Source organism: Styela clava, chromosome 10 (genome assembly GCF_964204865.1).
Source record: "Styela clava chromosome 10, kaStyClav1.hap1.2, whole genome shotgun sequence".
Taxonomy (NCBI): domain Eukaryota; kingdom Metazoa; phylum Chordata; class Ascidiacea; order Stolidobranchia; family Styelidae; genus Styela; species Styela clava.
Genome location: NC_135259.1, coordinates 13782317 through 13807996, shown reverse-complemented (window position 1 = coordinate 13807996; position 25680 = coordinate 13782317). Strand labels below are relative to the sequence as shown.

Sequence of the window (25680 nt, the reverse complement as noted above, 5' to 3'; positions counted from 1 at the left end):
TCACGATTCTCGGATTCGAGTCTTGATCAGTTTATCACCCAGTATTTAATACAGAGTATAAGAAATCGAAGGCAAAGCTAAGCCGTGATTTATATTTAACCCAGAAGTAAAATTCGGATACGTCGTTCGCAAAGGAATCCATAATTATTAATATTATTCCGCAACCATTTAGCTTACAAAAACATACAAAAACGTTTTCTACAATATGGTCAATTTACACAACATATATGGTCCGATCTTTAAAGTTTGAGTACGGGCGTTTGTTTCGTGTGGTTGGTTAATAATTAACGTATACTTTACACATTGTAAGACTTTACAACGACCTTATTATTCAGTGACAGCATATGTATGAATAGCCAGATAACAAAAGGACATCGAAAGGTTAGACAGAATCGATTGAGGTTGTAGGTAGCCTAAAGATAAGATACCATTTGAAGTATTCAGACAAAATGCATGTTGCTTTTGAAAATTCTGCAGTCTTTTGATTGATGGTAGATCCACCGTAATAAATTTCTAGATCAGTACTCGAATCGGATATTCAAAATTACCTGACGGCTGGCGCACTAACGGGTTGAAATGGAAGTGGATAATGAGTAAAATATGATTTGCTGACACCATCAAATAAATATATGTTTGAAGATGACACTTGAATATGACACTAACTTTTTTTGTATATTGTTAGGCTTCGATTCAAAGTTGTACCTTCGCATGAATCTCAATTAGCGGAAATAGCGTGCCTGTGGGCATAGGAGCAGCCGCTCCGGGCAGCACGTTGTAGGGAGAAGGAGATCCAAACTGTGAGGTGGTTTAATTGATAATGATGATAATAAAAGCATTTCACTCTTAATTGAACTACACATTTATTCATTCTCATTTATGCTCATTAGTTAACATCGAATTATATCATTATCGGAAACTCGCCCCGGGCAGCAGAAAAGTTCGGCGCGACCCTGCTTAGAGGTGAAGAAAAAGCCACAACAAGAAAAATTTGATCAAAAAATAACATTTTTTTATTGAAAATTCATACGTTTTATCGAGCTTATATTGGGTTTTAAAAAAAAGATTATCAAACTAACCGATCAAGTCATTTGGACTCTGTGACGACTTGATCTGAAAATACTCCCATAAATTTGGAAAGCACGAGTTTGTATTTAATACATTGTTCTAGTCAGGATAGCAATCAGGAAAGTGTCAGTAGTTTGATATTTGACTGCAACATTCAACCGATCGAATTCCCGACCTCTTTGAAACATACATTAGTTATCTATACCCAAACTGTAAAGCAAAAACCCTCACATTTAATTTAATTTGTTATATCTTGATCTAACATTACAGGTTCTTCAATAATGTGTGTGTTGAAGATTTTAATCAAATTTGAAACATATGAATGACGATGATGGAGAGTAACGAAGAGAACACGAGAAAATCAAAATGGAAATGTAAACAGTTTCACCCATTTGTTCGATTTTCGTGTTTTCACAGACACTTGTGACGTTTTCGGGATCCATAAATTTTAACGATTCTTTCTCAACACGCGCCGACTCAATATTTGATTATACAGCATATGGTTTTTCAACACCACATCGTTGTGTATTGGCGCTCATAACGTTACCATCAGCACGACTTCACCATGGTTGCGATTGCGTTCATGGGGCAAAATAAATTCTGTTAAAAAGATTTATATACCTCCCAGCCTTGCGCATGTGCGTGACAATTAAAAATATTTCGTAATATCTTGCAGGGTCAATCAAGGGTTATTTTGAACACGGTGGCAGAAGACGAAAAAATATTGCAGCACCACCATCATTTGGAAGGCGTAAGAGACCGCTTTCTCAAGTGCCCGAAAATGAAGAAAAACATTCAGTAAGGTACAAAATAGTTAGTGTTTTAGTTTCTTTTTCTTGGTATAGTCGAGCATTTGTTTTTAATACGGGATACCATTTGATAACACAGGATCACATCAAACCATCAACATTTTTTATCTTAATATTCTGTTACCCTGCAATAAAGAGTTACATTTTTGAAACAAAGTTAATTATAAGCTCTGTTTTTGAATGGTACTAGTTTCTTTTTAAATTTCCACAATTCTAAAACTCTAATATTTCATATTGATATATATATATGATCTATAGCTCTCCAAAACTGTTGACTAAGAAGAAATCAAACCTCGTTATCGATTCCTTATTAAAATAATAGTTTTATTAATCAAATCTTGACCAATAAATACCCTGAATTTGAGATAACAACTCAAGATTCTGCTCAAGGCTCTTGCCATAGTTTACAAAGTCTTAGACTGAAACGTAAAAAATTGATTTTGACAATATGTTTTATAAATAAATTTGCTCTGTTGCAAGTGGTTCATTTGAATAAGACAGATTCTAATTATAGAGAATTCTGACATTTCTTGTTGTTGAGCAACGAATTATAAAGCATCTTCGGTGTATCCTAGAAATATCACATTTTAAATGCAGTCAAGGTCGGGCTAGAGATGTATCATACTCTTCATCAACGTACGATTTGGTTCTCATCTATGTACTATACTCCAAGTAATAGTAATATATTTCATGTCAACAAAATTACGTATCTCAAACTATATTGACACCAATTTCAGTAAATCAGCTGATGATCGTTATCCCAAAGATGGATTTATGTCTGATGGAAATTTTGATGACACAAGAAGTGACATAACTCAGTTTAGTTCATACAGTGCTTCATCGGAGCCGAATAATCCAGCAAAATATTCGACGTTGCCTTCAAGTGAGCATGCTACTATATTACCTCGATTCATCGTTAAAGTGCGATGTTGAAGCAAATAAGATCTTGATTGAGCTTGAAATAATACTGCGTTTGCAATTTCAGTTTCATATTTTTCAGTTTTTATGCTTCTTCACGAATTTGTTATGCAAGGTTACACCAGTGAGTCTTAGATTTGCCGCATACTAGAAGTCATTTTGTTTCTATCAACTTCTCTGGGAGACAAAATTTAGGAATGATGATGATATTTTCAGTAATAGTCAGGTTACAACACAAATATAAATGTTCGACCTTTTGGTGGCGGCAGGGAGTCAGCGGCATTTGCGGTAGAAAATTGTAAACGACACTTCAATGTCAGCAGTCAACAGACCTCATTAGCTTACTTGTCGTATATAAATGATGATATTTTCAGTAATAGTCAGGTTACAAAACAAATATAAATGTTCGACCTTTTGGTGGCGGCAGGAAGTCAGTGGCATTTGCGGTAGAAAATGGAAACGCCACTTCAATGTCAACAATCAACAATCCTCTCTACATGCCAAATCGTGTGTTGTGGATAAATCCCTTCACCGTATTCCAAATGTGTTGTCATTCTTTAGTTTAGACTGTTGCGTAATTTCGAAATTTGAATATGAATATGAGATGTTAAAAAATCTGTAGTTCACTGTCTATTCTACTACCCGACTCATCGTGGGAAAATCGGATTTATGCATCATTACAACAATCGGAAAGAATGGCATGTTTGAGACATAGGATTACATTTCCGTCCCATTGTATGTGAAAGACAAAATTCGGCGTTTGTTTGCTTTCACCGGTATTGTAAGAGTCGCTCGTCGCGATTGTGCGTCGTATGCCAGTCAAAACAAACTTTATAGCCCTTCAATTAAGTAGGCAGCGTTAGTAATACCAATACACAGTATTTGCAGTTGGTATATTTGTATTCTTCAAATGCAGTATTTCGCCAAGAAAAATAAGCTGACCAATGTATCTCGACCATCTCATGAGATAAGTTTGATCGTAAGTTGCCGCGAATGCGTAAAATTTCGAAATGGAGAATTGATGGCGTATCCAGTAGCGTCCTGATGACATTTATGTTTAATTATACGTCAGAATAACGTCATAATATGAATGCGTTACGTCCTATTAACTTTTAACGTTGGTTTTGGGTTTAAATCCCATTAAAAGGTTTCTGCCTGATTGCAACAATCAGATAAAGTTCGAAGTGTATAGCCATTTTATTTGATTCTTCCCCGTGTGTAATTTTACACCAGGATACTTAAACCAGATAACTATTCTGTTCTTATTACTGCGTGGCGTGTATTAATTGAAGTACAAATTGTCGTGATTGACTGAATATTTAACAATTAGTTCCCGCCGATAAGTCGTAATCGATACTCTAGATTTGTTTGCAATTGCATTCACACATACTATACCAAGTACGGAGTTTTTAAGCTCTTTCCAGAAACCAGAATCTTGTTACCATTTTGCCTACCCAACTTTATTCCAACCCGGGTAGAGATAGTGACATACTATGTCGTTTACCTGTAGATTATTGATGCCGCGAGTTTGTGTTTGAGATATTTACAATAACAAACTAGCTGTAAAATTTGAGAAAAGATCATAATTCTAGCACCTCTGCAAAATTTATTGAAAGATCATAATTCTAAACACATCTGCAAAATTTATCATCAAAATGAATGATGTATTTTGCCCGGCATAACCAACTCGAATTGTCACTTTGAGTGGAGTTAGAGCTAGTATGTACTGGTGAAGTAATGTGGATTAGAATTTGGCATACCTGATTTGCGATGTTACTTAAGTTGAATAAATTTACATAAACTAAGTAGTAATAAGTAGGCGTTGCATACAAAAAAGAATAATTTCTATTCGAGGTTTAAAGAATGTCGAAGGTTATTGTATGGGTTGATATTGCTTGGTAATATGTCTCAGCAAGTCGTTTAATAATTTTTACTAGCCATACAAATTTACGTGTCAGACGAGGTTTCTGTGTAAATAGCAACATCAATACACTTTTAAAGTCATTACTACGGTTCAGTAAATTTCGGTCAATTGCCCTGTTATCTTCATATTTCGAGGGAATCAGAGCATTTCGGTATTAAAACCTCGCCGAGTGATGAAAATCATGACTCCAACCTCGTTTATAAAAATGTCTATAGGATTAAAGAATTTGCAAAGGAGGCAAGCTTCATGCTTCACTTAACTGTATGAAATTTACAGACATAACAATCAAACAACGCTTTTGGGTGATTCTGTTTTGCAACCTACCGATGTATTATTGAATTTTTACCGAAAGTCGGCTTTTACGTTAGGCGAATTTCGCCATTTGAAATGCTATTGCTGAAATATAAAAATACTTATGGGTCATATATATATGTATAGGAACTTAGATTATCAGTAAAAAAAATTGTGAGAAAGAGAGAGCGTAAAAGAGAGACAAAAGACAAAAATAGTGAATAGAATACTTTTCTCCTACAACTACATCGTTTTGCGTTTGAATCAATCTGAAACTTTGTCATAATTAATCAGGATTTCGTTCTGACGGGTTTGTATCTATGGATGAATGGAATAGCGCATGGAAGAGTAATAAGCCAGAGAATCAGCCAAGAGATTCCGGATCAGATACTTTTTATTCTGCATTAAAAACCAAAGAGAGTTCCAGGCGTGGCAGACGACGCGAAAGAAGACACACTATCGGAGGTCCGCAATCAAATTTCAAGGTAATTTTTAAATTCGTATTTTGTGGCCGTGTTGTTAAATATATATATATATTATACATTAGGTTGATTTTATGAGTAAGTTTTTAACGATCCTTAAACTCCAACGTTAGCATGTTTTTGGGTTCTTTTCCGCTTTGAACATTAGTGGCGTGTATTCTAACCCAGACTAGCGTTGGTGAGCTACACCTTAAACTGGAAATATTCCGGTGTATCCGATCAATCCTAATCATTGATCGTTTTTAGTTGATTGAAACCTTAAATACCGAATTGAGCTGCCTAGAAAAGAATCTTTCTAACTCATCGTGTATAATCTACCTATCTAAGAGTAAAAAATGTAAAAAATAAAAATTATTTCAAAATTTAATCACGAGTTTAATATCATTCCAAAATATGGAATTTTCAGTTTATTTTGCAAGTCAAATCAAGGACTCGAGTCCAAATCTAAAATTAAAAATATCAAACACAACCGAGCAATCAATCTCAATCCATTTAACAGAAAAGATAAAATTATTTTTATCCCACTACAAAGTGATATACACTTTCATTCATGTGGCACATAAATAACACAATGTAACCTTTATAACACACATATAGTTTCATACATATGCATGGTAGCTGATTTGTTGATACTTATGTACAGGATGATCCGAATGTAATCACACAAGAATCATCTTCACCGAGAGCATCGTCTGATAATTTTTCTGCTGAATTCAACGTAATATCACGAAAAGACGCGGCTAACAAAAGAGAAGCATTCTTAAATTATCTTCAAAGAGCTTTTCCGCAGCATGCCGATGCTATCTCTGGAAAAGAAAAGCCGGTAAGTTTTATTTTATCTCTATCTTGCGAAAACGAGTCGGCCGGCAGATGGCACTGATGAGATTTGAATTAGTCTTTTTAAGAGATGTAAGTTAAGTCGACACCGGTTTTGTAGTTTCATTTTCCTGAGCTTACTTGACTTAATAGTGATTGCTACATTACAATACAATACCGGTATAGGGTAAATAGCAACGTCAATTTTTAAAGCGTCGGAAAATCGGTAGTGACAAAATTCTGACCTACATCCCTGGTATATATCACTAGGCAGCTGCCCAAATCTGTAACTATTTTAATCATTGTTTTAAAAACCCGATGTTGTGAGATTTTCACACTGCCCTCGTTGTCTTGAAATGACACATTGAATTCCAATGCATCATTGCATGGGTGTATCATGCGAAGACTCCATTACCAACACAATTGTCAAACTATTTAGTTACTTGTGTGATTCCCACGAGAAAACAGGAACAGCGTTTCCTTCCAATGCACACTCCCATTGCTAAACTTGATGACGAAACACAAATCCACGTCAAATTACCAAACTTTTCGTTCCGCATCACAAGTACATTAAGTAGCGTTCACGCCTTACAGCGGTAACTATTTAATTTGTTGACGTAATTAGACAAATGTCCAACGCTTATATTTTTTCAAGCATGGTATATTTCCGTATATGTGAATGAACAAATTCGGTTGTGAAAATGTAAAAGAAAGTCGCGTATCGCGTGCTGCTTTATTCTGTGGTAAACACAAAAACTTGGACAAAATATTCGACAATAAATAACAACTTTACCTTTAACTCTATTGTGGATTTGTCTCGGTCTTGTTTAGCCACAAACGTTTTGTGACGTATACTTACAGATAGCGGTCGGTTTCTCACCGCTAAGTAGTTTGGTTTTTCACGTGAAATTAAGATTTATTTTAAAGGCTATACTTACCCAATTTCACCGATCAATCAATGATACCATTGATAGTTTTATGTATTTAAGAAATAAAATTATACATTCTAGATCTAGAATGCAATCGCATTATCCATAGCGTAAGTAAACTCATTATATTTAAACCAGACTGTATATAGTTTTAGTGTCCATATATATCGCGATTGTACTATTATCACAGTACTGTCATTTTCCCTTCACTAGGTTTTGTTTCTTTGCTTTATACTATGTTTGACTATTGATTCTTGTACTAAAAATCAAACTTTTAGTGGTGGTAATACCAGGAATTGCTGGAGGCTCAAAACTGCTTTAATCGTTAATTTTCTGTTATTCAAAACGCAAAAAGATGATCTCATCCTCAGTATTTCAAGATGGGTGAGGAAATTTTGTGACGAATTTCTCAACAACAATGAATTTAGTTTACCGTCAAACAAATAGTAAAATAGTTGAATCGCGTGCAGCGGTTGAAAGTCGATCTTGATTTTGTCACAAAGCTATACAATAGATTACGCAAGTTGTGGAAGGTGTATGAGTAGGTTAAACATTAAAAACCACGGTCCAGGTGGCTTTGCGTTACCTTGTGAGAATTATTTGAATAGAGGGATAATCTAGTAATTATATCCGGTACAGGTGAATGCAGAAAGTAGTGACGACAATCGCGATCAGCAAATTTTTGAGGTTGTTATTTTTCACTGTATTTTGATCATTTTGTAATTGTACATCAGTTCTGAAACAATGGACATTGTCGCACTTCTAGCATTTATGTTGGCATGGATATTAGCCCCTTCGCTATTGTGTAGTTGTAGTTAGCTGGTTGCGTTATTGTGCGCTTTTAACAGAAAAATGTTTAGACCAAATGACTAGACGCAACTTACATTAAAATCAAATGATCGTGTTATGGAATATTCGTATTATAAAACGAAAATATCACAAAATGTACACCTCCCAGTCACTCTCATATACCATATTTGACCTGATGTTTAGTGGACAACTTCATTTGTGTGTCATCCAGTTGCTTGGTTAAAATGTCACACAAAAATAGTTGTAGATACTTGGAAACTCGTGACGGACACATTAATAAAACCGCAAGGACATCCTTAAACTCGGGGAATTTTATTTTCGATCAACTTCAAAGGAGTACCAAAATATTTTGGCGGGAACGGAAGTAATTATATTCGATGAAGCGTGAATTTCAATACTCCTTTGTCATGACAATGTCAATAAAGATTCCTCAAATATACCTAGTTAAATAAACGACTGCTTGAAAACTACTGTACACTCGTACCCAATCTTTGAACGTTTGTTATTATAGCACATTGCGCGTTCACTTGGTTGAATTTCAGACGTCGTAGTTTTGCTTTCTAGAGAAACCTTTAAATTTTATTATATCCATGTCTTCTTTGATGACTCGTTTTCGTGTTGTATCAAATTCATTGGCGGTGTTAAAGTCGAGAATTTACACCGGACGATAGACACCCATCAAAGCCAAAACAGCATGTGTTTAATATTTCTTTGACGAAGCGTTCGCTGTGTATTCGGGTGCAAATAACAAAATACCACATTTTTTGACGCCTATATTTTCCTGGTATGAATGATGAATCCGAATTGTAAAGTTTGCGGCGGATTTTGTGGTTTTCGTAATCACTTTTTTGCAAAATTAATTTATCGCAGTCTGCGAATCGCTCAAGTTCATTGAGGTGTGGTGACAGAATATAACCAATATGAATTTTCTTACATCCATCGGAATTTTATGAATTCAGAAATTTATGCGAGGTAGGGCCAAAATAAAATTACTAAATTGTTAAATGATTTGTATGGGAACCTATGTTACGAGTCAAGTTGCAATGAAAATTAATGTATCATTGGTATTGTTATTTGATAAACGTTTTGCACGTTGTAACAGCATTGTTGTTAGTATCTGAATATTACCGTTTGTCAGTGTCTCGCTATCCTTGGCATCGGGCAGATAAAATCAGAATCAGATCACTTCTTTGACTGGCAAATTGTTTTTTTGTGCTGAAGATTTTCATTGCGCATACTGCTTCTCCCTCTTCTGTGCTTCTGCATTATAGATTCGTAGAAGTTGAATGCGTGAGTGCTGTACTATTGAGGGCCGAATCACCTGGATATTTATATAAATTGTTCTTTAGTTCTTATTAAAATGTAAATGTATCGCATTTTCAGAAAATTGAGCTTGCTTTTTTGTGTGTAAAACGTATATCTATTTATTTTTATCTATGGATAAAATACTTTTCTCGTTACCACGGGCGTGTAGGTGGCGCCACCAACTAATTATAGAGTCTTACCTCGTTTTTGAACATTCAGAACTAAGGAAACCCACTACCATAAACTCTGATTACCCCATGAAGTATGTACAATAGTCATATACTCACCATGCCTAACCATACAACGTTTTTCTTTTAATGTTATGGCGCGCATTCGATTACACTCTTCTCCGATCATCAACAATCGGGAGAGGTGGGTTTCTACCGTGCGGAACGTGCATTCATAATATAAACAAAAATTCTATATTGGGCGATGAGGTGGTTGTTTTTAACTTCAACCACGTGAGATATGAGAACATACACTCTCTTGATGGGTTTAGTTGAAGTTAAGCTCATAAAACGCCCCCATTTATGGTCTAATTCCTTGATCCTTTCCGCTTTTATTACGATAACTAATGTAATATTGATGGATGAGCCAAGACGAGAGCGTCGAATATTTTTAAATGGAAAATTGCCTAATGCAAGCTTAGACTATATACTGTGAAATAGGTGACATGAATTTCAGAATTAGATTACTGAAAACTGACCTTAATAGCAAACACAACTGATGCAAATATCTCTGATAAAACCCATTTGACTTCCTGTCTCTGACAATGCGCAATTTGATTGATCTTGCGTTACTGATCTAACTGACCACCCAAAATTTTAAAATGGTTGGTCAATGATGAGAACTAGATAGTGTTTGTTTAGGCCCTAAATTTCACCTTTAAAATAAGTCGGTTCACAAGAATCAATTATTTTAAACAACGTGGGTACGCCTTCATTTTTTATAAAAAATTGTCACGTAATATTTTAATTTCACATGTATTTATATTTTCACTGCTGTTTATTATACTTTTTTAATCTTCACATGAAATATCGAGAATTTATTTGATTTGATGTCAAGTAAGCAAGCAATATTTTAATATACCTTTACGTCATGTTCAAGTTCAGGCAACAGAATGACAAATTATTGTAACTAAAATCTTGTATATGCCTTATAAGTTATAACTACGGTCTGTGTAAGGGGCAGAAATGTAAACGGAATTATCTCGAAATATGGAAACAGTTTGACACTCAAAATACAAAGGCTAAATTCTTTGTGTATCTGGCCACCAGACTATCATTTGTCCTTGTCGTTCGTATATATATGAATAACATAAACAGTGATAAACGATGTTTAGTATACTTTAGGTGACTCAATTTAAAATACCGTGTTCATGTTGAATTATTTTCTTTTCCGGGCCGATAAGAGTAGAAACGACCTTGACTCCTGGGTGGCATTTCAAATTTTTTTTTAACATAAGCATAAATTAATTTCCCACGGCTTTATATGACATTTATTACCCCGTGAATTCGAAACTGCGGCTGATTTCTTCAGAAGAGAAATACTCAAGGCTTTGATCAAACTTATGTTATTTGATAATTTTGTTTGAATATTCATTCTTTTTATCTGACTAAACATGACATAAATATAAGTTTTATTACTTCCGAATGATTTGTCTTTTGTTTCGTCACGATTTATTTCTACATTATGATCAATCAAATACGATATACAGGTGTTTAAATTCATGTAAAGCTTGTAGATATCTTGATTTCGTACTGTCCTTCTATGATTGAGATTGTCAAATTATTTGGCTTAACATATTTGTCTGTTGGAATTCTTTTCATCAAATTTCGATTTATTGCTTGAGAATAATATATACCGGAAATGTAACATTCCTAGATTAACGTTATTCACGGTTTATGCCTGATGTTGCTTGATCAATATTAAGACAGTAGTAACTTGATATTGTTTTGAATAGAACAATTCTACACAGTTAGTGTTACATTATCTTCCGATTGGTGTCGCGTTTCTCGTTTAAATTCCAATCTGTTGTTTCAATTTTTGTATGTGGAAAAGTAAGGATTGATTATTGAATTGACTGACCAACGTTGGGTTACCGCTTCAGCCACTACCCCGCCCAGGATGAGATAAACACCATGGGCAATGGCGACCCGCAAAGAATCCAATCTTTTAAAAATAGAAGCTTCTTACAGTGTCCATATTTTTGCAATGAAAGTGCAAAAAAGTCTGAATACTCTGAGTGTGGTAAATTAGGATTATCTTTTGTAGAACTGGGAACAATATTTTCTTCTAAATCTATGATCTTCTCACGTTTAAGTGCTGCTTTTCCATAAGATGTTTCGAAAAAATAAATAATCAAAATGAGGCATTTTGGTATGAAAAATGTACAGTTACTTATATTACGAAATTTTCAATAATATTTTTGATTGATAGAATCACATTGTTTCAAATAAAATCTATTCACATAACCTGATATTTACTTATATTGTCTAGACTTTGTATACTTTGATTGCCATCATTTTATATAGTACTTATAGATGATCCTATTAGGTTGCGTTCACTGATAAGATTGGCAAAGTGGAGTGTCCAATTCATGTGTGATTTTATGTAAGGTGGGTTCAATAAAGTATCAGTTCAAGTGGAAAATGTTTCAATTTTTGATATTGGAATGTATTTAAATTTTGCCACAGAGTTTTTACTTACAATCACTCAAAATAAGATTCTAGAGGTCGGAAACTTAAAAAGCCTAATCTTGCGGAATTAAAATCTTTTTTTTCTGTATCGGATCCCGGTGTAAGACAATGTTTTATTACGGAGACTTACCTTACTTGGTGCGATATAGTATGTAATCTATAAGCAGGTTTCTGGCGTAACTTGTGAATTACATCCAGTTGGTACAACATAAACCCTAATCATCACAAATCTAAAAAGTCTCCAGATATTGTTTTGATCTCTTTACATATGGTTGGTTTGGCATATAAACCAAATGTAATTTATGCTTTACTCATCAAACCCGTGACTAGATGTGTGTAACTGTAAATCAATGGCATGCAGTTCACATAATCTTAGTCAGAATGCTAACACAATTTTTTTCTGAATTTACAGCATTATAAATTCATATTTTAGGCTTTTCCACCTCCATACCACGTAAGATCAAGAGCTAGCTATTCACCACAGTCAGAGACCTCTTCTTCTCTTGGCTATCTCGCACCATCGGTGGAAAGTTCATATCCAGGATTTTGTCGAGGATCTCGACTGAGAGCAAGCCTACCGATAGTGAGAACTGACAGCGGATCTAAAAATCGACCGCGTAAGTAGCTGTATTCTATAGGCCTATAGGGCATGAAATTATGTGTTCAGACTTTCAGGACAGTAATGGATCGTGATACTCATAAATGAAATGATTGGCATTGACTGTTGATTAAAATATACAGATAGTTGTTTTTGTGATACCCACTCCAAGCTTGGTAATTTGGTAAGATTATCCTAATAATTTGTCATATGCGGTTTGTCTCGTTTGTAATCCGTCTCTAACAAAATTCTATGTCAAACTCACATGGGCGAAAGTTGCATTTAGCAATTCAACGTGTATCATCAAAATATTCGTATTCTAAATCAAGTTCAAACTAAATATAGATTCTATAATTTATAAATTTTTTATTACTAATATTCAATATAGTTAATCAGCTTTGCGTGCATTTGGATGAATAATTACAGACACAATCTTCACTTACACGATTAGAATAAATCAGATCCAGCAATAATCGAAGGTTGTGTTATAAGGTTGAGGAATGTTAGATTTTATATATAATTTTATTTTCAACTCGAATTGTTTAGTTTTCTAACAACAACAATTAATAGTTGTATGGTTTGTCTCTCGTCCGCGAAATTGGATCATCTTTCATCATCGTTTGTAACAATTCCGGGTATTCGTCCGTTTGTATTTTACAATGTAGTCAGTCAATGATGTCATCAAGACTCATCATCCAAGCGTGATATTCCATTAATCGATTCTTGAATCGACTAATTCTTATGTATTGTGTTTTATATTGGTCGTTTTATCAGTTGGAACAATGAATTTAAAAGTTTTTATAAATCCACAGATTCAAACAATTAGGGGTATGTGATAAAGAACAACAGAGGTGACAAAATGTATTTATTTTCGAGTCTTTGTTTGTTCATTAATAGAGAATACGTTTCTTGTCAAATTCATACATAAGATTTTGTTGAGATATCAATTTATGCATGTCTTGGTAATTTTACACGTTGCAGAAAATACAGTAGTTATGATAGAGGAAAAATCGGAATCAATCTGGTACTTATTGACCAACCAATTCATCGCGGTGTTGAATTGATGGAAATGGCTTTTAAGTCCGTGATTATTATCTTACGGGCCATAGTTGAATCCAACTCTCTAACTACTAGACTAGACAATTGTGCACAAAACCTGAAGTGTCATCTTATTTGAGGTTGATCTCATATCATCTGCAAGTAAGAGTTTACCCAGCCGGGATGGTATTTCCTGTTCTTATCACTTTTCTAATCTTATCATATACTAATTGTTCAGTTATATTGACTGTAGTCATCTTGCTTTATGGTCACGTGCCAAACAATTCGCATACGATTTTTACGTAATAATATTATGCTAGTTATAAGCAACAAGATACTGAATATAACAATAAGTAATATAAAATGATCTTCCTATTACCTGGTATGCTCATCCACCTTTTTTTTCCCTAATATAGTAAACATCTGTGTATACCGCCCAAATGAGCGGCATCGTGGTTGTGTTTTCCAGTATCAAACATGACTCGTGTATACGTATCTCAGATGGAGACTCTTCAATAACCCATACTCGATTGTGTATTAAGAGAAAAGAGATACTAAATAGTTAAGTTTAGAAATGTGCGTGAGTGTACGAGGGTTATCGTCACGGCAAACTTTCATCATCTGTTCGCAACGATATGCTTTGTAACGGTGTATTGACAATTAAAAGACCAATTTTCCCCATAAACCTATTACTCATTTATATGTTATATGGTTTAAAAATTTGCGTGGGAAAATGTATTTTGAAGAAATATTTTTTTCCTTTTTCGCTCGGTGATCTGTGTGAACCAACGTCAATTGTGATATAACATAAACAACGACATCATACTTTTGGTTTCCTAGACTATAATCCAATTTGTAGTTACGCTTTCAACTTCGATGATTCCGTGGTTACGCATAATCTTTGTACGGTCATTATTATGACGTCATCGGATTTAGTAGACGATCAGAAGTCAAACCAACTCTTTGGTGTGGTCGACTGTTTACTTTACAATGCGAAAAAGTTGGAATATTCGTTTTTTTGTGAACTTATTATCCGTCTTGAATTCTGGATCAAATAAATTGGCGCTATATAGTTATTGTGTTGACCTTGCACCTTTTTGTCTTGGCCCGGAATGACCATTTGAGTAAAATAACAATTATTCTGTACTTCAAGAGTTAAATCCCAATTAAAAGTGTTTTATTTTTGCACTTTGACGTGTCAAGTCAATATAAATCCGAAAATGTGCATAGGGCATGACGAGGCAGAAGATTAGCTCGAAGAAAAAGGACGCTCCATCATAATATGAAACATTGAATATTTCTAAACATATAATTTAGTTGCATTAAAATCTGGCACTTCATACTCGATCAAGCATAATTTACAGATGGTATATATTTTTTATGGTTAGAAATAAATATTAATTTGAAACGCTGTAATAGTATCTATAATAATTCTATAAAATATTTAGATACTCATGACTAACGACATATATCTAAATGTCTTTAACAAAATTTTTATTTAGATCGAAGGCCGCGCGGTTGTCATTCTCCGATATCTTAATTTTTTACGTTTTGAAAAAATTATAACTCCGAAATTCGGTGTAAGTTAGTATCCACGGCGTCTCCACATCAAATCTATTTGCAAATGTTCAATAATGACCTTAAAAGCATATTGTTTCTATTTATTACACTATAACCATAGGAAAGCTTCTGTGGTCAAGTGATATTATCAACTCATGTATCGGTGTGACAAACATGTCAAATTGGCGCTTGCCTAATTCGATGATTTAATTTTTTTATGAATTATCGCTATTTTTAACCGAGGAAATTAAACCAAAACAAATTATCAAATTACTGTGGAATGTGAATTAAAAGTGGATGTGGAGTGTTATTCATTTAATATTCAAATTTGATCTTCGTAATAGCAAAAATTGCTTTACTGTAACAAATAAATTATTTTTATCGAAAATAAAGTATGTATTGCGTCATAAAGGAAGGCTATGTTCTAGCTAAAGATGTAGCCTCACAGATATGACGACATATAACACAATGTATTTATATGCAATTTCAACCTTTATATTTTCAGATCTTACTATTGGTTATATGTTGTTTTCTGAGGGCATGGTGTTATTTTCCTACGACTAAGTTGTTCTCAATATTTATTTTGAATGTCGCTTTTTGTATTCTATCTTTCACTGTCCAACAATTATGAAATATTTAAAACTTTATTATTCAACGACTTGATGAGATAAAGCAATCCGATGAACTGTTCATTTATACCATTCCCAGCACGATATCCCGAAGTAAACAAAATGCAGTCGTGTTCAATCTTGTTATGATCCAATGTGAAACATGTAAATATTGATTTAGCTGAGAAAACCGTTGAACTTTTCACATAACGTCAATATTGGATAGTTTATCTACTCCGTTTTAGATGATGGTTTCCGATATTTAGCATGGTGACGATATGAAGATCCGTTTGCTCCAAGTGACGTGACTTACAACTTTGCTGATTGCCAAATTTCCATTTTACACGGATTATAGATGTATATAGATATGGTTATAAAAGTATGCCTCATTGCTGCAGAGTTGATCGGTTTTCTCCCCTCATAACATCAATGTCTTTTAGAACAGTCAATAATAATTATTGTTTTATCATGTTGCTTTTTAATTTTCCGAATTGGCCAACTAATGAACAGACAAAACACCAGACAAAATAAATATATTAATTTATTTGAACAATATATTTAAAATAAAATATGCACATAAACAAGTACATAAAACAAAGGATGTCCCGGGTAGGACATATTGCAGCCGGCGTGAGAGTTATTTTATTGGCATATGTCGCACTGCTGGATATCTCGATCGGTGGAACCATATCAACAACATATCTTCCATTGAACCGTGATTGTATAATGTACCAAAGATGCTAAAATCAACTAGTAAATTTCACTATAAGTTTTAGATGATAATTTGTATTGCATCAGACGATTATTTATGTTATAGATATGAGATCATGATCGTTCGTTGTTGGTATTAGTTACATCTTGTTTTGTCTGAAAATCATTGGCCTAACAGAAACATGCAATTTTGGTTTTCCAGTTAGTGAGGAAATATTATTCTTTACCTCAGTTCGGTATATGATTATGAAGGCATGTGTGCATCAATTTGTTTTACTGTAGTATACCATTGAATTTACTGCATAAATGGTACAGCATCGACAATTCATATTTCGTCCGTTTTACTTGGCCCAGTATCAACCCGGCAAAATATTTATACGTTTCAATGATGGATATGTATTACTAGACTGACTGTGTACTACAATTAAATAGCTGTGATCCCGGTCGAAGCAGCCCTTTGTTTTGCCCGCGACGGGGAACCTAATACATATCTCCGCATATAGGGTCAAGTCATTTGCGGTCGCAAATGTAGTTTTGTTTGTGTAGTCGCAGGAAACGACCTCTATTACTGAATATAAGTTTTTCTCTTGGGATTTATTAGTACAGAATGACTATACTATATCAAGGCAGAAACGTAGAAGGAAAGAAGTATATTCGCGTTGTTCCATGATATTTCGCAACTTGTTGAACCACGATCAAAAAGTCATGTTAATAAATCTAATGTCACTCATAGTACTTTGAAGCTTTTGATTAGTTTTGAAGACAATTTTCGACTATTTATAGAGCGCTATGTGTCGCCCAATCTGCGGCATAGCTACCGCGAAGTATAAGTTTATTGCTGCTAACACAAGCTAGCAAAGCGACAAAAATTAATTCTAATACGATAAATTGTAACGAATGCTGGAAGAAGGCAAAGATATAAGTTATGCTCCCAATGGTCATTTGAAAGCCCCCTCTACATAATGTAAATCGTAAAACGCCCGTGAACATGATTTTGACGTAAATACGAAAAGAACTGATGGATAGGCTTTCAATATTTTTCAGCAAGGTTGGTAGAATATTACAAAATTAAATTGTGTATGGTATTTCGATAAGGTTTCGGATTGAAAATTGCTGGCCCCAGTAAATCTTTCGCTAACCACTCACCCGTCTAGGGCCACAACCCGGCCCGCCAATCTATTTAGTGTGGCCCTTGTCAACATTTAGAATTTTCCCCAACAAGCATAAAATCCTAATCCGACAGTTTATGTTTAAAAAAGCGCTCAGATGGGTAAAAATACATGTCTTTTTCTTCTTGTCGTTACCGTTTTGCCTGGTGCCTTTATTACTGTACGGTTAAGCGGTAGTCGTATTCCGCATTTTTGTTTGGCCTAGTTAGATGTCTGAAGTTGGTTATATGGCCACCGACAAAAAATGTTGCACACCCTTGCTCTAGAGACATAATCGGAAAGGATTGCTCATGCTGAAGATCCCGCGACTTCCGTCACATACATATTTTAAACTAAATTCTTAGGATCTCAAGGTTGGTCTCGTTATTAGCGTTTCCATAATCTTGCGTGCAAAATTTCTTAAACTTTTGTATATATTTTTAAACGCACCGTGTTTGAGTGTTGTCAGTTTAGACATCCAGCGCTTAAATCTATTGATTACTTTTCTTATTAGTGAACCACAACACGATTTAAACCAGTTTTTGAAACCTCAAAAACAAATCTATGTTTGCAGAGGTCGGGAATAGGGTCAAGTTTAGGTTTACTCAAAAGATTGGTTTATAATTATATTTCACCTTAATCAACGGGTCAATTAACAAACTGATAACAAGCTTTGAGGTTGGATTTGGATATTTACATTTCTGTTTATTAAATTTTGTAAAATTGAAAGAATTTTTTGCCAAAAATAAGAAGAAAATGTAAGTTTTTTTTAATGTAATTTCGACGGCGTGGTATAAAAGCCGTATAAAGATGCCAATATATTTTAGTGAAGCATGGTGAAGGGGTTTTCGGTGAAACAATGCGTCTGTGGAGATAATTCAAGGGAATAAAATTTAGGGAATCAATTAGATAGATATGTATATATATATATATGGTGAAGGGGTTTTCGTCCTGTCCTGTAGACGAAAACTTCTTTTGTCAAATATTAATCCAAACCCAAACTCTACTTGATAAGTGTCATATAGTCATACCCATAGGAGTTCACCAATTCTGAATACCCGGTAAGACACTTGATTATTCCATCTAGTTTCCAGACGAAAATTAAATCAAATATTTTCAAGGTGTCATTACATTTTAGATTTTCACATCTATTTGTAACATATAAGCTCATATTAAATACAAAAAACTGTGATAATTAATTGGCAAAGTATCCTATCTGAATGGATTTTAATCATGAAGCCTTTCAACAATCGACTGATGCCTTCTCTCCTAGGACTTGCGGTAAGTGACAATAGATCTTATGGGAATATACGCAAGATCTAAAGCGTGCGTGGTAATTATATTGTCAGGAATTTCATTTATAATTAACAAGTATCAAATACGGACCATAAATAAGCCAAAGAAAATTACGCTAACAACATCTGGTTACGGGTTGCATATTACTAGCATTTGTTATAATCAGTAGACGGTGGTTAAAATAATTTGTTGAATTGCATTCTAATACAGCCTAAGATTAAAGTATGGTTACTATTTTAAAACTTTGTAGAAAATTGCAATTTGGTTTGAATTTTGTTTACTTTTCTCACAACCCTATTTTCATATTCATATATACATTGTAAAGAACGTTTAAGCATCCGATAAATGTATTTTCCAAATTTAAGTTTCTAGCTACTGACTTACATTGTGTGTAGCCATTGTTTAAAATAATCCACAATGTTACAAAGTGATATCTCTGTTTAAAATCTATTTCATGCGTTATGTGAAAAGTCAACATTACGTACAACTGCGTCAAGTTTTATTGTTCTGGCTGACATGACACAAAGTCTTATCTTCATTGAGATAGATAGATTTGGACGGCTCGTCGGATTTGACTCATTTGGAAAATACCGTATACGATGGGTCGGTTAGAGAGAAAAGATTATGGAAAAGACGCAATGCATTCTAGTTGATTGGAATTTAAAATGGTGAAAGGCATGCAAAATATACTGCAAAATAACTTTACTTAAACACCGAAGTCTGGTGCCTGTTTTAATCATGTAGTATATATGGTGATATAATGTTTTTTGTTGGAATGAACATTTAAGATGGTAGTGTTTTAATAAAAAAAAATGGCGAGTTTTGAATGTTTGCCGCTCGAAGTAGAATTTACTTGTATATATATAATGATGGCTATTTCACATATGAAATATCTGATGTTAGCGCAAATACTTTGGTATAGAGTAGAACTGACATGTAGTATAATGATCGCTAATATGAAACTTCTCTCGAAGTATTGTGGAGAAAAGGCCACGATTATCGGCATTGAACAATTAATGCGATTCTGTTCTCTGATCTACCATGTAATTTTATGATATTAATATTCATTAGTTTTTCTTTTTTCTCTATTTAAAATGCAATATTCAAAATTCTGACCTTCGGTCTATCGCTCTTTAAAGCTTGGTGCATTGATCTGTTAATTGTATGCTATTTCATAATTTTTGACTTCGAAAAGTACAAGGTACATATCACAGCAGACGCCATAGAGGAGTAGATGACAATGAGGATAAAGACGTGTTAGCAAGTTCGATAGAAGATGTATAGGACATTGAGCAGAGGAGTTTGAATCATATTTTGCGCTTGTTTTCCAAATTGCTAATAATGTACAATACAAGTGTATCGAAACAACATGGGTTGATATTGAAAGATGAGATTGCTGATTGTGACAAATACAACTAATGGCTGTATAGAACAAACTTTGATTTTGGTTGTATGTAGAATTACATGAGTTACAACAATTCCGCATCATTCATATTTAGGTGGACGATAAAAGGCTATGTCAAATATACGGGACATTTCTTGACTGCGTTATGCTTTAACCATCTCTTACTTTCCGCCATACAGGGACGTAACAAGAATAAAAATATATCTGTATCTTACTATTTGACGTACTCCGGGTCACTCACTGATCGTTTTCAAAGTTTATTGTCTGTCAGCGTCCTTAAAGTAGACGCGTCAATTTCAATAAACGTAGGCTATTTTATCCGTTGGAATGTCTTCAAAATTGATTTAAAACTTTTTTTGCGCTACACGATACGTTGTATCAAATTTTCCATTCAGTTTCAGGCACTGACATGAAACGACTTATACGTGGCATTCTTTCCAACCTTATTCTATTTTTAGTGGAATATCTTCGGATCAAAGAAGATCTTTTCTTAAATAGATTCTTTGGACAAAAATATGTACGGACTACAAATGAGCAGACTCTAAAAAGGCTGACTTTGATTTTCTGCTTAACAATTGACAGACACACTCAAGTAATGTTAGCCGACCGCTAAGTTGACCTTGGCTTACGTCAGGATATAATTTGAAAAATAACATTTTTTTTTTGGACATTGTGACCTCGCGTGATATTATTTCAGCATAGGTGTTAATATGTGCGTAGTAAAGGTTACTGGGTGCGGTGGCTTTGTATTTGAATCGTTGAACTTTATCCTGGCATGACAGGTTAAAATCCAATGTCTTACACGGCTAGGGAATGGCCATAGATCCGGCATTTCCTTAGCTACTTATACAGTTGGTCCCAACATAGGAATGAAGTGAATCTGGCAAATCAAGACTTGCAACCTACAGTATTTTGATCAAAACACCACATGCTATGGAACAGGTCCCTTGCTCTGCAGCGAAAATTAGTGTTTTTTTGTGATTTTTCAAACGAAAAGTCAAAATTGTAATTTGTACTTTTTGTGGGAAGAAGTTGATCGATGAAGTACGAATCTTTGAAACAATATTTCCTTGAACAAAGCTGTCCATCACCACTTCAAACATTTAAATAAAGAATTTCGCAGTATCGTAGATATCGAGTGACCTCCCATTAAAGCCGAGATAATTTAGATGTGAAAATTCCATCACTGGACCGCATCGACGAGTGTAAACAAAACGAAGACTCCGCAAATAAAAAATATTCTCGGCGTCAACTATTCTGTTCTGCAAACAAATGAAATTATTCCTCTAGGAAAGGTTCAGATGCCGAATGGAGCCATATAACTTGTCCTACTCATAACCGATTTCGAAAGTTAATATTTATTCTCGTTTCCGAAGCGTCATGCAACTCAAGTAATATGAGTTATGAATATATTTCACTGCGAGATTACATTGTTTATTTGGTCGCTAGAGAAGTATCATATCTCATGTATTTAGTTTATAAAATACGAGCCATTCAGGCCGATGAAATGTGGTAAGAGGACTCTTCATTGGATTTTAGAGTAGAGGAGAATATTTCAACCGCTATTGTGATTTTAATTTAAATTCTGTTGACAAATCATTCGCCCACGTGTACACATCACAGGCAAAAATTTCTGATATATATCATTGTGGTAGATTTTCATAATAAAGATAGTGTTTAGGTTACTTTAACGACCATGCTTTAATCATCGATATAGATACAGTCTCAAAGATTATTATTATGACCGTATGATATATTGTGTCGCAAAAATTCCGCCACTTAAAATTCCTTTTGCGCACGCTCGCCAGACGCTTCATTTTTGACGAATCGGTAGCCAAGTATTTTATGGTGTTAAGGAGTCAGTGTGGCTGCGTGGTACGCCATTCAAAATTAGCGATGCAGTTATACTCAGCGGGTGTGGAGTTAGTATATATCGGTTATTTTATTCGGATATTAGGGTAGTCTGTTAATAAACATATCTGTGTTTTGAGTTTCCGTTTGCTGTAACCAATGTCGGACTTTGTACCAACTTTAGAAATGTAGGTTGTCGAATATATAGTCATCCACGGCACAATTTTCGTTGAATGTGAGTAAGTTGGTATTTAAATGTTAGTTGCAGGATAACACTATTTAGTTGATAAAAATATAATAATACTTTTGATAGATAGTGTGTCGAGAAACATCATTTCTCATAGTCAATTAGGTTTAGAAATCACTTTTTCATATTTCGTCAACAACTTCATGAAGACGTGATTACTTTTATAACATATTTATCGTAAGGAACAAATTCGGCGTACTTTTTTTGCGCGTTGTGGATCGTCATAGAATATTGCAAATTATGCGCTCATCTAGATTCAAGAAGATGACAACAAAGATCGTACAGGGCGAAGTAGCCACTTAACCGCCAATTAATTGTAATAGGAGAATGGAATATGTACAATTTTCGATGCATACGCTGTGTAAAATGACCTTAAATTTCACGTTGAATTACATGCATTGTTACTTATCCATAACTAGAAGAGAGAAACAACAGTCCTATTCAACAGTCAAGGCTGACCGCGAATCGTTGACAATAAAAAAAATTGTTAATTTCTGAAAGTTTACCCACGCTTACGACTGAACTATCTATAACCGATGCTCCTTTTTATAATATATTTTGAATTGAAGCATTCTTAACTCTACCTCTGGCTCCTCGGAGTCTATGTATCGATGGGAAAATTGAGTTTGCATTGAAAGTTTTTTGCAGTGCGGTCATGCAAATCAGTAGAGCATATTCTCACGCCCTCGGGTACTTGGAAGGATCAGAGCATAGTTGGGAATTATTATTTTTGCAAATCGTTTATGTCGTTAATGCGGTTTTCCTATTATGGTGTTAATAAGTATCTTCATAACTTGGTATTTTGTCTCCCATAATTGTTTGTTTTGACTAAAATGTTGACTCAACATAATATAGTAATAAGATATGAAAAAAGTCTTGTCTTTACTTCAATTTTAAATTAAAATGATTTTTGATAGATAGATTGGGTATGATTTGAGAGTACAGTATATTGTTATAGTTCCGCGTTGGGAAAGGTCGTTAAGTAGAACACGTTCTTTCGTGTCCATTATTGTTCTTATTTGTATTGCCAAGTGTTTTAATTTGGGATGCCAAATAATGATCAAAATAAGATTCGTAAGGTATATAATTAGTTCATGTGTTTCGTTTCGAACTATTTCTCGTTTATGATGTTTTGACCCGTTAAGATATACAGAGTTTTAGTACATAATTATTTTTATATGGTATTTGACTCTTATATATAATATAATAGGTTTTCCCACTGTTAGCGCTAAATGCTAACCATATTGTCAATAGAACTTTGCACGCTTTTTTGTTATGTTAGCTGACGTTTGTTTAGCACTAAAACGCTCTTATATTGACTTCCGTTCAAAATCCAAAGTTCCGCTCCATCTCAAGATTTCGAGTAGGCCTGTAAGTCACGGTTCCATTAAAATGATCGTCAACGCTAGACGTATCGCAGTTTTCTTTCCCATGACCGATTTTCATACATAACTTGTGTTTGTTTTCTCTGGAGTTGTTAATATCATTGGACTAATATGGGCACGAGACAAAAATAGCACTGAGAATGTAATAATAATAAGTTAACGGCGAATTGTTTGGGCTATCAGAAGGAAAAAGAGAATTGTGCTTTGCTTTAAACACATTTAATGGCCTTTTAGTGGGATCGATTTTGGGCATTGTATGTTTGTTCTATTTCATCCCAGCTGTTTTTAACACATCAAAAACCATTTGTTTATCAAATAATGCAAAGGATTTATAGTCTATACCTAACAAAACAAACTCAGTAATCACTGACAAATGCTACATCAACAGATTTATCTACGCCAAAAACGCCGCCATGAATATTTTGTGACCTTAATTTTTTAGTTCATAAGACAATTTAATGCAATTATCGTTAGTTGAGATTCTCTACCATTAGCATTTACAAGTTGTAATTAGTCAAATAATTAGCATAAGTCAGACTCCCGTTAATTGCTTTCAGAAGCGAGTTATGCGCTTAACGTAATTATGTTAATATAAAATCGCATATTCAACCACGCGGCATGTGAAGGAAACGTTGAACTTTCACTGAATTTACCAAAAAATGGTGTAACTTTCCATTTAGCCATTTTAAAACGACTCAAAACGATAAAATACCGGCATATTTCTTCGTCATTTCCAAAGACGCATTTGTTTTTCTACCCAACAGGCTAAAAGGTCAATATTTCTTAACATCGACCAGACAAGTATGTCTATTAATTTAATTAACTATTTCACGCTTTTACCAAACAGGTGTTTATTCCGTGCTAAGGGATTTCTTACTCATCCCATGTTCGTGGGACGAGATTCACCCACGTAGAACTCGCACGGGGCAAAAGGAAGTAGCTTGTTATCGTTCAAAATATCGGCAACGTCACGGACAACTTCGCCGCGTGAGCAAGATTACCCAAGCGGAACGTTACCCATTTCCTTGTGAGCTCCAGCTCTCTGTTTTAACTTACATGCAATATTTGGTCTTTGCCGTTACTTTTGGTTGTCTGAAGAACTACTTTGACTCTAGCACGTTCACCAGTAACGCATGCACCTATCCCCACTCGTATTCCATGTTCTTAGGCCTATTAGCACCTCACTACCAGACAGGCAAACTGTCAGTACGCACCTTGAATTAGAACAATATTGTGATCTTCGCGACAGGGTGTCTGCTAAGTGCCACGTTTTGTCCATCACTTGTCAACTCAATGAGAGTTATTTGTTGTTGCAGTATTCGAAATTTGAAAAATTTAAACATTAGTCAGCCTTTACATAATATTGAGCATATATGGACGTGGATCTGAACTCGACTTTCATTTCCGATCGTTATCTCTGATACATTTGAAATAAAAGAAGGGATCAATGGCCACGCATTTTGAATACGTGATTTGGAGCAACTCAACACTTCCACAACTAGATAGCAAAGCTCCATTTCTAAAAATCGCATGAAATATCGCATTTAGTTTTGTAATTTACTAATTTTATTATGGATGGCACGATCGGCTATTTAATTAAGTAACAGAATGACCTGGGAAGGTCTGACCTGTTCTCGATATTAAACTTTCTCCTGAACTCGAATTCGTCGAATGGAGTACAGTATTCCATGTCTAGTTTCAGGCGTAGCTACTTATCATAATTAACCACATATTATACAATTAGGTTGCTAAAGACAAATACAGTACATAAAAAGAATAGCATTC

General features: G+C 34.4%; 1 protein-coding gene across 3 annotated transcripts in view; it reads left to right on the top strand.

The window, feature by feature from the left end:
- Positions 1-1381: 1381 nt before the first annotated feature.
- LOC120337846 (uncharacterized) overlaps positions 1382-25680 on the top strand; it is a 62886-nt gene continuing 38587 nt past the window's right edge. For 2 of the 3 annotated variants that reach the window (XM_039405744.2, XM_039405743.2), the window contains exons 1-6: positions 1382-1439; positions 1742-1868; positions 2612-2757; positions 5302-5492; positions 6133-6312; positions 12482-12665. In XM_039405744.2, coding sequence (XP_039261678.2) covers positions 1388-1439; positions 1742-1868; positions 2612-2757; positions 5302-5492; positions 6133-6312; positions 12482-12665 — 880 coding nt within the window. In that variant the 5' untranslated portion in view covers positions 1382-1387. Of the gene's footprint in view, positions 1440-1741; positions 1869-2611; positions 2758-5301; positions 5493-6132; positions 6313-12481; positions 12666-18868; positions 18993-25680 lie in introns of those variants that run through there. The other variant, XM_039405745.2, reaches the window with a different exon arrangement.